The 16,201-nt window shown below is 43.2% G+C and overlaps 1 protein-coding gene across 1 annotated transcript in view; it reads right to left on the reverse strand.

The window, feature by feature from the left end:
• The window catches only part of LOC308308727 (protein NLRC3-like), a 33,090-nt gene extending 18,708 nt beyond the window's left edge, over positions 1-14,382 (reverse strand). The window contains exons 1-2 of the mRNA XM_080754181.1: positions 14,294-14,382; positions 12,647-12,710 (exon numbers count right to left, since the gene is read on the reverse strand). Coding sequence (XP_080610307.1) covers positions 12,647-12,696 — 50 coding nt within the window. The 5' untranslated portion in view covers positions 12,697-12,710; positions 14,294-14,382. The remainder of the gene's footprint in view (positions 1-12,646; positions 12,711-14,293) is intronic.
• Between the last annotated feature and the right edge of the window lie 1,819 nt (positions 14,383-16,201).

A 16,201-nucleotide genomic window follows, 5' to 3' on the forward strand; every position in this document is an offset into this window, starting at 1 on the left:
CCCTCAGCACCCCACCTACTCTGTAAAATACACTAATAAGACACCTCAGGGTGACATGCGACCTCGCCCTAAAGGGCGAGGTCGCACCAATTCTTGACTATCTGGCCAACCACAGTGTTTCTCTGACGATTCTAGTTGTTATCATTCTGGGGGGAGTTTGTTCAAGTTTTTGTGAGGGTATCAACCCTAGGAGACACGGGGAGAACATGCAAACTCCACACAGAAAGGCCCTATCGCCAACCCCACCTAGGGTGTGAGCGATGGGGCCTAAACATGGAAATGTGGAGAACACTATATATGGAGATAGTCCAGTCCATCATGTCATAATGGGACTACCGTCATAGACAGTAGCCATTGTTAGGCCGGAGTCAATGGCATAAAAAGTAGTCCCTGGGGGTCCCTGGTGCTCCGGGGGGTCCCTGGAGTGGAGGTTGTAGGTCGGGAGGCAAGGAGTGAGTGTGTAAAATTTGGCTTGGTTTGGGCCAGCGGTTGCAGAGATATGAGCCGGAGAAGAGTGTGACAGCCGAGGTGTGACAGACTGTCACAGGTGACCATGGCAGGTTTTGGAAAACTGAGATCTGTGTTAAAATCAATGTTACACAGTGCTTTGACAGAAACATGAATTATCAGGACATTGTAAGAATTAACAGGACCTTCCGGCATTCAGCCAACCAGAAGCTCAGATTCTGTGTGTGTGTGAATATTCATGAGGCTATACACAGGCCTGCACTAGCGGTACCACCAACACTAGGGGGTGCTGTGTAATACACAGAATACACAGACAACGGGTGTATGTGTATTAGAAGGTCATCACCGTTTTTTCACATGTTTAGGGTCTATATGCCCATAGAAACACTTCTACACTTTCAGATTTTTTTTTTGATTAGCAGGACACCTATGTGTGTCCTGCTAATTCAAATGTCCTTCTAGTCCTGTGTGTATCCTTGCGAAATGTCCTGTTAATACACAAATACAAGAGCACACACACACACACACACACACACACGGATGGACGGACGGACGGACGGACGGACGGACAAGGTGCAAAACAGTCTCTGGCAGTCTCCTTCAGCTTCATGAGGACTAGTGCTTTTCTAAGTACCCAAAGTCGCAGGAATTTTATACGTGTAGGTCACTGTTATATTGCTGTGTCACTTTGTTGTGTTATATTGCTGTGTATATTGTAAAGGAGGATTCACTTACTCTGTGTGTGGAGGTCCACTGAAGTCTGGAGGTGCCCATCTAGAACGGTCACTCTTCATAGACACAAGGCTGGGTGTTGGAGACTCTGATCTGTGGCGTTTGGCACAACTCTGACTTTCATCCATCTGTAGGTCTTTATTAAACCTGTCAGGGTTACAGTCAATGAAATAGATCATCTTTCAGCCTTTATTAAACCTGTCAGGGTTACAGTCAATGAAACAGATCATCCTTCAGTCTTTATTAAACCGGTCAGGGTTACAGTCAATGAAATAGATCATCTCTAGGTCTTTATTAAACCTGTCAGGTTTACAGTCAATGAAATAGATCATATCTAGGTCTTTATTAAACCTGTCAGGGTTACAGATTGATTGATTGATTGATTGATTGATTGATTGATTGATTGATTGATTGATTGAAGAATTTACTATAAGGTTGCATAAGACAGTTTCATGACAGTACAAATCACTGGTACAAGGTCAACTAAAAGGAGATCCTAGTAAGCTTTACGGCTTATTTACACAGGAACCACTTAATGTATCTCATATAACATTGAAAGACGCAAACTACCACAACCACAGGTGGGTAAAGCATGCAGTTTACTATGACACAGTTCTAGCCAGTGGAGCCTGACTCATAATCACCAGTAAGACTCCCTAATCGGGAGATAAGCGACCGTCAGGTCACTTACACAAACTTTAGAAGGAAATTGTAGCCAATCAGGAGGGAATATGGGAAATGGCAAGTGTCCAAAAATGGTGTCATGGTGGTGCTGGGAATAGGGCCATGTGAGAAATGTGGGGTGGCGGTTGTGGTTTGGCAGCCAAGGAGTGTGTGTGCAAAGTTTGGCATGGATAGGGGCAACGGAGGCGGAGATACAGTATGAGTAGGGCAACAGTGTGATGTGACGTGACGTGACGTGACGTGACGTGACGTGACGTGACGTGACGTGTTATATGTTGTTCGTGTCCAAATATAGGGCTTGTGAGGTCAGACTTAGTGAGATTCGTCGGTTATCTCCATATATGGAGATAACATGGTAAAAAACATGGTTGCTATGGTAAACAGTTGGTTGCTAGGGTAAAAAAACATGGTTGCTATGGTAAACAGTTGGTTGCTAGGGTAAACAGTTGGTTGCTAGGGTAAAACCATGGTTGCTAAGGTGGTTGCTAACGTACACTAACAGACCAGCAACAACAGACTGTTGCCACAGCAACGTACACAAAGGTTTGTGTACACATGTGGTGATGTCATACTGATGCGGAGATATGAGCAGGGCAAAGGTGTGACGTGTGACGTGTGACCGACCGACCGACCGACCGACAGGCGGCCGGTGGAGGTTTTGATACTAAACTGCGACCTACGGCCGCAATTAAGAACCAGACCACGATGTCTGTTCAGTCAAGTTTGATAACAACTAAATAATGTGTTGTTTTCTGTGTGTTTTACATTCTGACCTGGGATCAGTAGAGTGGTGTCCATCTTTGAAGTTAATAGGTCTATCTATGGACCAGTCACTCTTCATGGAGACACAGCTGGGTACAGGAGACCCTGCTCTCTGCTGATGGACCCTGAGAGAAACAGAGGATCAACATGATTTTAAACAGGTGTTGACATTAAGTGTTGCCCCTGGCAGGTAAATAAAACTTTCAGGCCAGTGTAGTTTGCTTTCAGGACGGGGCAAGTGCTCGTTTGAGAGGGGACGCAATATCTGTCTAATAGTCGGGGACCCACATGGCCAAAAGCTCAAAGAAAAGAGGGGTACCTGTGATTTTCTGCCGTACTTTTTATTTCTGTTTTATCTATTAGTTTGGTCATTAAGGTCCACAGAATGAGAGGCCTGCTCTGCCGGAAAGTTCGCGAAAAAAAGTTAGAGGCATTTTTGTGTAATAATTTTACGTTGTGATATGTACTAGGTTTCCTTTCTTAAAGTGCTCATTAAGTTGTGTACAATGTCAATACATCATTCCCAGATACACAAAACACATGTGTGAACAACACCAAGTCAAGAAATAATCTCCCAAAGCCTTTCCAAATGATTTATAGCCATTTGATGTACAAAGATGTACCAGTTTCTTGCATTTTTCCCAATAATTTTATCTTTACTTCAATAATAATCAACTAATGTCTCATTCTTTTCAAATATATATGAGGAAATAATTTTGATAACTTTAGTTTTAATAAAAACTAAAGTTTTCTAACTAAAGGAAATACACATTTTAAGCTCTATTCTCAATGGGCCTGAAAATTAAGGTCCGACCCTAACTAGGCCCTAGCTTGGCTGGCCCGGCCCGGCAAGATGAAAGAGTACAAGCCACATGATACTCTTGCCTTACCCGACTGGAAAGGGTTTGTTCAAAATCCACTGAATAAAGCAAACCTGTTAAACTATATGGGAGAAGCTTGCTGCTCAGCACAAGTCACTTACTGCTGGATGCACACTTATTCTTGGTGGACTTGTCCGTGATCCTGGTCGCACTGTCCTGTTATCAGCAGATTGTCAGGTTGAACTTCCAGAACTGTCCTGTGAGAAGCTTGAGGAGGCAGATACCAGGATGTTTGCTCACATTGCATACGCAGTACAACATCTGCACCACAAACAGGCTGTAGTTGTGGCTACTGACACAGATGTGATCATGGTGTGCATATACTACATCACACACATGGATGGCCTACATGAGCTATGGGTAAAGAAGATGGACACCTACCTACCTGCTCATGCAATTGTGGATGCCCTGTCAGTGAAGTATGATGTTGAAGCTTCTTTCATGCATACTCCTCAGCAGCTACTGTACATGCTGACTGGATGTGACACCGTGAGCTATCTTTAAAGAAGAGGAAAAAGGCGTGCCTACAAAACTGCTGTTGAGCACCCAAAAGTCCTTTTGCCTTTTTGCCGATATGGAGACTCTGGGGAAAGTCTGGAAGTTACAGAAGATGTTGTGACGGCGGCTAGACGATACATGGTTTCACTGTATGAGAGGAGTGATTTCAGTGGTAATCTGGATGCACTGCGAGCTCATCTTTTTGGCAACATCAAGGGAGACATGCGTTGTCTTCCACCTACTGAAGATGCCTTCCAATTACACCTTTACAGAGCCCTGCATCAGTTGGCTGTATGTAAACGAGCACACATGTCTGAGCCAACTTACCCTGTTGCAACCAACTTTGGGAGAGAGCTTGTCAGTGGTAAGCTAGTGGCAACCATGATGCTGAAGGATGCCAAACCTGCAGAATATAAACGCACCAAATACTGCCACTGCAAGAAGAGCAAGTGTACCAGAGGATGCTCATGTGCAAGAGCCGGGGCCAAGTGTGTAATTGCATGTCTCTGCACTGGGGACCCCAACAAATGTTCACGAGTTGAACTCATACTTGAGGACAGTGACAGTGAATGAGTTAATCGTTAGTTATTTTCATTTTCGTGATATAAGATATCATAATCTTGATTTTATTCAGCTAAATGTTTATTTCCTGTTTAATCAATTCATATACTGTATAAGAAAACAGCTGTTTATGATAAAACAATACTTGAATCTGTTGTGTTACATGTTTGTTTTGTTTTTTGAGGGGGTACAGGTTTTTTCTGCCATGCAGAAAAAGGCTATATGAATTTGGAGCATAAGGGTAATAAAATCACCACAGTTCCTTTAATTTAGGGTTGATTTTAATAATATTTTGTGTGGAATAACTATAAAGATTGCTGAAAAGCATAAAACATTGCCTGATGTCATAAGCCATGGCAAAATTATTGGGAAAAATGCAAGAAACGGGCACATTTTTGTACATCAAATGGCTATAAATCAATTGGGAGATTATTTCTTGACTTGGTGTTGTTCACACATGTGTTCTGTGTATCTGGGAATGATTTATTGACATTCTATACAACTTACTGAGCACTTTAAGAAAGGAAACCTAGTTCATATCACATGGTCAAAAAATGAAGGCTTTATTATACAAAAATGCCTCTAACTTTTTTTCGCGAACTTTCCAGCAGAGCAGGCCTCTCATTCTGTGGACCTTAATGACCAAACTAATAGATAAAACAGAAATAAAAAGTACGGCAGAACATCACAGGTCCTCTCCAATTTTGGGGACTGGGTCCCCGACTATAATCACTTGTGTCTCTTGGTCTCGTGGTCTTCTGATCTGTGGAATGTAAAATAAGAGCACTGTTTATCTATAATGTGCTGGTTTAACTGAACTTTGCAAAGGAACGGCACAGCAGTCAGAGAAACGACATTCCCCTGGTCAGCTGCTGACTAAACTAACCTCGATAACGATGTGGAAGTTTATCTGGAGCTCTTTGAGAGGACCACTGCTGGAGAGAGGTGTCCTGTAGCAGAGTGGGTGGGATGCCTGTCCAGACTCCACATTTATCAGTAATCAATGCTGTGAACTTCACTGTTCTGCATCTCAAAGCCAATATTTTGGCAAAGGAAAACCTCAGACCAGGATAATGCAGAGTCCAAGGACCAAGATTTCATAAGCACCAGGCCCTGGTGAGGAGGCCGATTTGAAGACTTTCAGGTATAATTTCTCCCCTAGCGGAAATGTGCGTGTAGAATTTAAGGGAAATCGCACACCGTGTTCATGATTTGAGGCGCCTGACATATCCGTTTGGTTTAATGACTATAGAAATACTGTGTACCGATTTGCCTTCAGCCAGACACACGCACACACGCACGCACTTTCAAGTATCATTTCTTCCTCGGCCTAATGGGAATGTATGTGCAAAATATCACAGAAATCACACACTGTGTTCATGATTTGTGGCATTTTGTTCAAAACGGAGCACTGCAAACTTTAGAAGCCAATCTTAGCCAATCGGCATGGAATATGAAAAACTTTACAAATCAGTTTGGTTTACTGTCAAACTAATTGTTCTGCAAAAGTCAGCCTCCTGGTGGCGCTATGACAGGCCGATCTGAAAAGATTGTCCAGAGCTTCTGCTCTGACATCCAGGGAGTGTGTGTACAGTTTCTCTGTGATCGGACAAACGCTGCCGGAGATTAGCTGTTCACAGACACACACACACACACACACACACACACACACACACACACACACACACACACACACACACACACACACACACACACACACACACACACACACACACACACACACACACACACGGACGGACGGACGGACGGACAGACAGACAGGGTGCAAAACAGTCTCTGCCATGCCTTCAGCCTAGTGAGGACTAGTGCTTTTCTAAGTACCCAAAGTCGCAGGAATTGTATACATGTAGATCACTTTGTTGTGTTATATTGCTGTGTATATTGTAAAGGAGGATTCACTTACTCTGTGTGTGGAGGTCCACTGAAGTCAGGTGGTGCCCATCTAGAACAGTCACTCTTCATAGACACAAGGCTGGGTGTTGGAGAGACTGGTCTGGTCATCACTAGGTCTTTATTAAACCTGTCAGGGTTACAGTCAATGAAATAGATCATCTCTAGGTCTTTATTAAACCTTTCAGGGTTACAGTCAATGAAATAGATCATCTCTAGGTCTTTATTAAACCTGTCAGGGTTACAGTCAATGAAACAGATCATCTTTCAGTCTTTATTAAACCTGTCAGGGTTACAGTCAATGAAATAGATCATCTCTAGGTCTTTATTAAACCTGTCAGGGTTACAGTCTGATTGATTGATCGATTGATTGATTGATTGATTGATTGATTGATTGATTGATTGATTGAAGACTTTACTATAAGGTTGCATAAGACAGTTTCATAACAGTACAAATCACTGGTACAAGGTCAACTAAAAGGAGATCCTAGTAAGCTTTACGGGTTATTTACACAGGAAGCACTTAATGTATCTCATATTGAAAGACAGACGGACGCAAACTACCACGACCACAGATGGGTAATGCATGCAGTTTACTATGACACAGTTCTATCCAGTGGAGCCTGACTCATAATCACCAGTAAGACTCCCTAATCGGGAGATAAGCGACCGCCAGGTCGCATACACAAACTTTAGAAGGCAATTGTAGCCAATCAGGAGGGAATATGGGAAATGGCAAGTGTCCAAAAATGTGTTTTGCAAGAATCATGGTGTCATGGTGGTGCTAGAAGAGGAGCATGTGAGAAATGTGAGGTGGTGGTTGTGGTTTGGCAGCCAAGGAGTGTGTGTGCAAAGTTTGGCATGGATGGGGGCAACGGAGGCGGAGATACAGTATGAGTAGGGCAACAGTGTGACGTGACGTGACGTGACGTGACGTGACGTGACGTGACTTGACAGACAGACTGACTGGATAGTAACTGCGACCTGATGGTCGCAATCAAAGTTGACATTGTTTGAGTTGGTATAAAATCGCCTGGCCCTAGGTAGAACACAGCCATGTATTCTGTGGATTTATTTATCAAATGTAGAAGGATGTTGTCATGCTAAAATAATATTAAGAGCCAGACCACGATGTCTGTTCAGTAGTTTGATAACAACTAAATTATATGGTGTTTTCTTTGTGTTTTACATTCTGACCTGGGATCAGTAGAGTGGTGTCCATCTTTGAAGTTAATAGGTCTATCTATGGACCAGTCACTCTTCATGGAGACACAGCTGGGTACAGGAGACCCTGCTCTCTGCTGATGGACCCTGAGAGAAACAGAGGATCATCATGATTTTAAACAGGTGTTGACATTAAGTGTTGCCCCTGGCAGGTAAATAAAACTTTCAGGCCAGTGTAGTTTGCTTTCAGGTTGCCTGACGGGGCAAGTGCTCGTTTGAGAGGGGACGCAACAACCGCCTATAAACACAACACCAGATATCTGTCTAATCACTTGAACGTGGCCAGAGTGCTCTGTCTTCTGGTCTGTGGAATGTAAAATAAGAGCACTGTTTACCTACAGTATAATGTGCTGGTTTAACTGAACTTTGCAAAGGAACGGTGCAGCAATCAGAGAAACCATATCCCCCTGGTCAGCTGCTGACTAAACTGACCCTCGATAACGATGTGGAAGTTTATCTGGAGCTCTTTGAGAGGACCACTGCTGGAGAGAGGTGTCCTGTAGCAGAGTGGGGTGGGATGCCTGTCTAGACTCCAGATGTATCAGTAATCATTGCTGTGAACTTCACTGTTCTGCATCTCAAAAAACAATATTTTGGCAAAGGAAAACCTCAGACCAGGATAAGAAAAAGAAATTACACATCAGAGAGAAATTAGTATTAATTTGGTGTCGGACCTTGTCGTCCTGCTTTAGGATGACCCAGCTGTTTACTTTTTGCCCCGTGCAAGGCTCCAATGAGTAAGAATTACCCTAATTAAAGTGAAACTCGATTTGACGATTTCCTATTTTTTAAATCGTCCAAAGGAAAAAACCCGGATTTCGATAAAAAATCGATTAATCGAAAAACCCTGCACGCCCGCCCGCACGCCCGCACGCCCGCACACACACACACACACACACACACACACACACACACACACACACACACACACACACACACACACACACACACACACACACACACACACACACACACACACACGAACAGGGTGCAAAACAGTCTCTGCCATGTCTTCAGCCTAGCGAGGACTAGTGCTTTACTAAGTACCCACAGTCACAGGAATTTTATACATGTAGATCACTTTGTTGTGTTATATTGCTGTGTGTATTGTAAAGGAGGATTAACTTACTCTGTGTGTGGAGGTCCACTGATGTCAGGAGGTGCCCATCTAGAACGGTGACTCTTCATAGACACAAGGCTGGGTGTTGGAGAGACTGGTCTGGTCATATCTAGGTCTTTATTAAACCTGTCAGGGTTACAGTCAATGAAATAGATCATCTTAAGTCTTTATTAAACCGGTCAGGGTTACAGTCAATGAAATAGATCATCTTAAGTCTTTATTAAACCGGTCAGGGTTAGTTTGATTGATTGATTGATTGAAGAATTTCTTTCAGGTTGCCCAACGGGGCAAGTGCTCGTTTGAGAGGGGACGCAACAACCGTCTATAAACACAACACCAGATATCTGTCTAATCACTTGAACGTGGCCAGAGTGCTCTGTCTTCTGGTCTGTGGAATGTAAAATAAGAGCACTGTTTACCTATAATGTGCTGGTTTAACTGAACTTTGCAAAGGAACAATGCAGCAGTCAGAGAAACCACATTCCCCAGTCGTCAGCTGCTGACTAAACTGACCCTCGATAACGATGTGGAAGTTTATCTGGAGCTCTTTGAGAGGACCACTGCTGGAGAGAGGTGTCCTGTAGCAGAGTGGGTTGGGATGCCTGTCCATCTCCAGATGTATCAGTAATCAATGCTGTGAACTTCACTGTTCTGCATCTCAAAGCCAATATTTTGGCAATGGAAAACCTCAGACTAAGATAATGTGGAGTCCAAGGATCAAGATTTCATAAGCGCTTTCAGGTATAATATCTTCCCTAGCGGAATGTCTGTGTAGAATTTCACGGAAATCACACTGTGTTCATGATTTGAGGCGCCCGACATATCCGCTTGGTTTAATGACTATAGAAATACTGTGTACGGATTTGCCTTCAGCCAGACATGCACGCACGCACGCATGCATGCATGCACGCACGCACACACACGCACTTTCTAGTATCATTTCTTCCTCTGCCTAATGGGAAAGTGCGTGCAAAATTTCACAGAAAGATTTGTGGCATTTTGTTCAAAACGGAGCACTGCAAACTTTAGAAGCCAATCTTAGCCAATCAGGATGGAATATGAAAAATCTGACAAATCCGTTTGGTTTAATCACTATAGATATAATGTGTACTGATATTAGTACAAAGTCTGGGAGCAGTGCTCTGACATCCAGGGAGTGTGTGTACTGTTTCACTGCGACACATGGACACACACACACACAAACACACACACACGGACGGACGGACGGACGGACGGACGGACGGACGGACGGACAGACGGACAGGGTGCAAAACAGTCTCTGCCATGCCTTCAGCCTAGAGAGGACTAGTGCTTTTCTAAGTACCCACAGTCGCACAAATTTTATACATGTAGATCACTTTGTTGTGTTATATTGCTGTGTATATTGTAAAGGAGGATTCACTTACTCTGTGTGTGGAGGTCCACTGAAGTCAGGAGGTGCCCATCTAGAACGGTCACTCTTCATAGACACAAGGCTGGGTGTTGGAGACTCTGCTCTGTGGCGTTTGGCACAACTCTGACTTTCATCCATCTCTAGGTCTGTATTAAACCTGTCAGGGTTACAATTTGATTGATTGATTGTATTAGAAGGTTGCATAGGGAAATGTACAGTTTCATGACAGTACAAATCAATGGTACACGGTCAACTAAAAGGAGATCCTAGTAAGCTTCATGGCTTCTTTAAACAGGGACCACTTTATGTATCTCATTGAAAGACAGATGGATAGAACACAGTACTTTGCATAGGATATCATCAATAACAAAAGGGGGGGGGGGAGCAGTCATAAAGAAGAAGAAAGAAAAGGGAAAAAAATGTATATAGCCTATTTACAGTGAAAAACGGGAGGTAAGTATGAGCTTAGTCTATTACAGGTTTTGAGTAGCAGCCGTCTGTCGAAGTATTAGCTCCTTTCTGAACCTCTCACTCCGCGATAATCCAAGCGATGTGTTGAAACAATACTTTAAACACGCTCGTTTTGTCAGCCCGTTCTGTGTTTTTTGTCAGCCTGTTGCCATTTCTCGCTCCGACCGCTTGGTTGCTGCAACACAGATTATAATGGCGAGTCACGTGACTGCTTCCATAACATTTCACTGGGAAAAAACAGAACGGGCTGACAAAATGAGCGTGTATTGTTTCCACAAATCGCTTGGATTACCCCCGCCACTAAAAAAGTAGACATGCAAGAGACGGGTATAGGACCATTGCTTTTTGGATACAACGCTTGGTGACGGTAAGAGCGGTTGATAACCTGGTGAACTACCCGCGGAAAAAGCTCATTTGAGCTGGTTATGAGCAGGAACTTCATCTCGTAGCGCAGCGGAGTGAGAGGTTCCGAAAGGAGCTAAGGAAGTACTGTGTCAGCACCAGCTGTTACTAAGTTATAATGTAGCCTAGTTGTAACGTAAATGGCTTCTAAGTCAAGACTTACGCATTACTAAAATGTCAGGTGTTGCACCACTCTAACGTATCTCTAAGTAACTACTAAATATTTACACCAGCCTTTGGGCAGCACTAAGTCCTTACTAAGCAACCTATCTCTATGGGAGTAGAGCAACTACACCTACTAACGTGGCAGACAGCATTATATCGGATATTTAATTAATTCAACAGTGAAACGACCCATCTGTTTAAAACATACATTAAGCCCTATATACATTTTGGCCATTTTAAAATAGCCGATCTACAAGCTCACAATGCAACATTTAGTGCTCCTGAAATTAACGGATTATAAAGTCCACGATGCCACCCTCAGGCTGCATTCACTCCCGCTATCTTATTTTGAAGGCCAGAAGTCCACAGCGTAAACACTTCCGGTCTGACGTCATCGCGTCCTGCGCCGGAATCGATCGTTGTTTACGTGGTGTCATGGCGGATCGGCTCGGAGCTTTTCTCCATGTGCTTTATAAGCGAGCTGCCTCCATCTTCGCTTCTAAAGTGTAGTTTTGAGATAATGGACATTAAAGATGAGATCCCCCGTCCACCTCAATGTTATGGGATGACTATTTTGTGCTCGTGGAACCGTGATGATGAGAAATCAGCAACGGATTTCGGCTCCGGACCTTCCGCCATTGTATCCGGTAATATAACAGCCGTTACAGTAATATATTACTTTTCACGAGTATACTCGGGATTGGCACTCCGGGTACTCGAGTACTTTTCACGAGTATTCTCGGGATTGGCACTATATGAGAGTATTTCTATATTGCAGGATTGATACTTTTTTAATTCATTTGAGTACTTTTTCAACCACTGCATATAGCCGCGGCAGACATACAGCACAACAGCAACTTCCAAATATGCGCTTCCCTGCGTTAGGGGCAAAATGTATGAGGGGCAAATATAATTTGTGATACAATCCGTGTGCAGGGATGCGCTCGCCATGAGCACGCGTATCAATATGACTTTGTGTACATGCCAGTGGAGAGACGGAGCTCTCTGTCTGTTGACAAAAGACGATCCAAGCTTTATAGAAACAGTTCATTTTCATTGGATTCGGGAGCTATATGACGTCATTGTATGGGACTATACATTACTTTAGGAACAGTCTACGCATTACTAGTTACGTTATGCCTTAAGCAGTCGTGGTGCAACACCTGTTAGTAACTCCCATAGTTACAAATGCACTAGTAGTTACTAAGCCTCTAGTAAGGACTTTACACCCTAACTTAGGGCAGAACTTACGTTCTGGTGGTGCAACCTGCCCCAGGCCCATTGCAAGATGCTGTACTCTGTCAGCTACAGTCAATGAAATAGACCAGACAGACAGACAGACAGACAGACAGACAGACAGACAGACAGACCAACCTCTTATGTTCTCCAGGGTCCAACTCCTCTCTCTCCCCTGAGCCACTCATGTTAGAGCAGAGACCTTTAAAGACAGACAGACAGAGAGAGAGAGAGAGAGAGAGAGAGAGAGAGAGAGAGAGAGAGAGAGAGAGAGAGAGAGAGAGAGAGAGAGATTGTGTGTCAGTTGGACTCATTCTTTACATCAGAGGTTAATTTAGAACAATTTGGTTCCATTTGTACACTCTCAGAGTTACAGACCTGTAAGGGTCAATTTGGTTCCTATTCTATTTACACACTCATGGAACCAAATGGACCCTTACAGGTCTACTCCTGCCAGGGTCAGGGAGTCAAACACCTACCCAGACCACACAGCACACAGAGCAAAAAATCTGGCCATAACACACGTCTCAATACTAGAAAGAAGTCTGGTTGCCTTTTATGTCCATATATGGAGATCCCTGATGTCATCAATATTGAGCCCATATCTTGGAATGCCCATATATGGATATGTTGTGTCTCATGTGGTCTATGACGTCAAACATCTATGATGTCAGTCATCTCCATATTTGGAAAGTTAGATCTTTTCATTTTCTCATTCGAGTCAATGGAGAATATTAATTCACAAATACATTAATATAAATTAAACTATATAACATATCTCTTAGCAAAGAAGATGATTCCTGATGTTGGATTTGACACATGGTCCAAGTGTTTGCCCCCAAAACTGCAGGAGGAGTAGCACGGCAAAATAAAGATTATCTGGAAAGATGGATGGAAGAAAATGTTTGCTCTAACGGCTCATGATTGTTATTTTAATATCCTTTGAGGTAAACTGTCATAAATACAAACAATGTGTTTGATGGTTGACTATTCAGGGATGTGTTCATTATTATGTGTTCATTATCTACAGCCGCGACCCCCAAAAGAATCATATTTTAACTGGGCTGAAACCTAGCATCATTTAAATATTCTCAAACGCCACAATGTCACGACATGAACAACCGGAATCTGTGCAGCCCTTTACTTAGCTGTGAGAGCCTGTGACCACACAAACGCAAGCACGCAGGCACTCACACATGCACTCAGACTCACAGGCACACACACTCGCACGCACACACGCACACGCACACACACACACTAGGGGTTCAGACTTCAAGGACTCTTCCGGTTCTCCACCCCGTCGCTCCTGAGCCACTGCCACCATTTCAGCTCCACTGTAGGATGATGTCACATGGCAACACATGTGACGTGAATACAGCAGATCTGCAAGCTGTAGGTGTCGCATGTGGCAACACACTGTGAGCTTGTAGATCTGCTATTTTCAGTACTTGACAGACACTGCCATACAAAGCATAATTTGGGCTTGTTTTTTCCTCTTGTCACCTCTCCATCTCCACCACATGAGGGCAGTGTAGTGACAATTTAACTGTTAACCTTTTTAAAAAGACCTTCACTGCATCAAAAGTAATCAACAAACTATGCTATACAAACTGATCAAACATTGGTCAGATTGTCAAATAATATAAGAGGCAAACATTTTCAAAATGTCATAATAATGCATCGCATTATCATGATATTACTTTTAGGCCAATTGTTATTATGTTTAACTTGACATGCACCTATTAGTGTGGTTTTATTATAGAAATAAAATACATTTCTACTCACTCTCTTCACAAGTTTTAACAGCAAAATGTCCGTCTTCTGTCTGTGTGCGTCCTGTTCACCATCTATCTCTCTCTGTCTGTCTGTCTGTCTGTCCGTCTGTCTCTCCTTACTGTGAAAAAGATCCAAAGAACAAAGAACAGAAACTTTTCTCTCTGTTTTTGGGAGAGAGAAAGTGTGTGTGGGGGGGGGGGGAGATAGAGAGAGAGAGAGAGAGAGAGAGAGAGAGAGAGAGAGCGAGAGAGAGCGAGAGAGAGAGAGGCGTGTCTGTACCTAACCTCACCTGAACCTGGAGAGAGAGAGATTTTTTTTTTTTCACTTTGGTTCCTGACAAACAAGTTCTAACAATAGAGAATAAAGACAGATAAATATCTCTCTGCACCCCACCACACACACACACACACACACACACACACACACACACACACACACACACACACACACACACACACACACACACACACACACACACACACACACACACACACACACACACACACACACGCACGTACATAACGCCAAAATGTGATACAGATCTGTTTACACAATGCTGTACCTCTTCCAACTGTATTATGTTCCCCTTTTTCAACAGTTTTTGTTTGACACTTGCTTTCGCAATGTAAACTTATGTTTTCTCATGCCAATAAAGCTCCTTTGAGTTGAATTGGATGACTTGGCTGCGTGTCGCTGTTGCGCACCGGAAAAACAGCCGATCTACAAACACAGCTATGTCTATGATCTACAAGCTCTCAACATGTTGCAGAGTCACATGTTGTGAGCTTGTAGATCTAAGCTAGGCTATAACCACAACAACAAAAATCTAAACAAACCAACAACACTTTTATCATGTATTTACACCAGAGGCACCCAAAAGTTAGATAGTGATCTACCAGATCACACAAGTCTTTGCAGGCAGACCCCATGACACGCCCCTAAAAATACCAATTAAAATACTTAAAAATCACAAAACTCGCTCCACGGCTTCTATAGCAGGCAAACCCTGCAACGCTTTGGGTAGTTTTACACACTTATAAAAAATGAATGTCAGTAGTTTTACATTTATAAAAAACAAACAAATAATTGTGAAAAATTTGCAAAACTAAAAAAGAACTCGAAAACCTACTGTACCACTTCAATGCAGTGGAAGACCTTTTCATGTCCATTCCAAGTGTGACTGTGTTGTCTCATAATATGAAACTCCAGCGCTGCTATTCCACATACCCCTCAGGTACATTTAACTATTTTCAATAGTTCAACACATCAACACAACCACACAACATCAATACAAGTACACAACAGAGACAAACACTTACCCTACACATGTTGTCTCATAATGGAGGAGGACACTGCTGTTGTCATGTGTTTAGTTTCTGTGTGTTTGTGTCAAATGGAAGACAACTGTCAGAGAGATGATAACATTATATTGTATCGTTGTAGTTCTGTGTTGTGACAAAATGGAGTCTGAACAAACTGTGCTTCTGTTCTGCGCCACTCCCTGATACACAGATTACACACACACGCACACGCACACCTGATCATGTTGCACATGATGCCAGTAAGACTCCTTCATCGGGAGATAAGCGACCATCACGTTGCATACACAAACTTTAGAAGGCAATTGTAGCCAATGGCAATCGGCCAGATGGTGGCGCTAAATGGGACAGATGCATGTTGATGACATGACTCTAGAGCTACTGTGTACCACTTTGATATGAGTAGGGCAAAAGTGTGACGTGACGGACAGACTGACATACTGACATACTGACTGACTGACTGACTGACTGACTGACTGACGGACTGACGGACTGACAGACTGACAGCCGGGGGAGGTTTTGATAGTAACTGCGTCGCAATCAAGCCACTCCATTCCTTACACACACAGCTCCAACTAGTGCGTGACTAGCAGTAACA

The sequence above is a fragment of the Nannobrachium achirus genome (assembly GCF_963921795.1).
Source record: "Nannobrachium achirus genome assembly, chromosome: 23".
NCBI classification, from domain to species: domain Eukaryota; kingdom Metazoa; phylum Chordata; class Actinopteri; order Myctophiformes; family Myctophidae; genus Nannobrachium; species Nannobrachium achirus.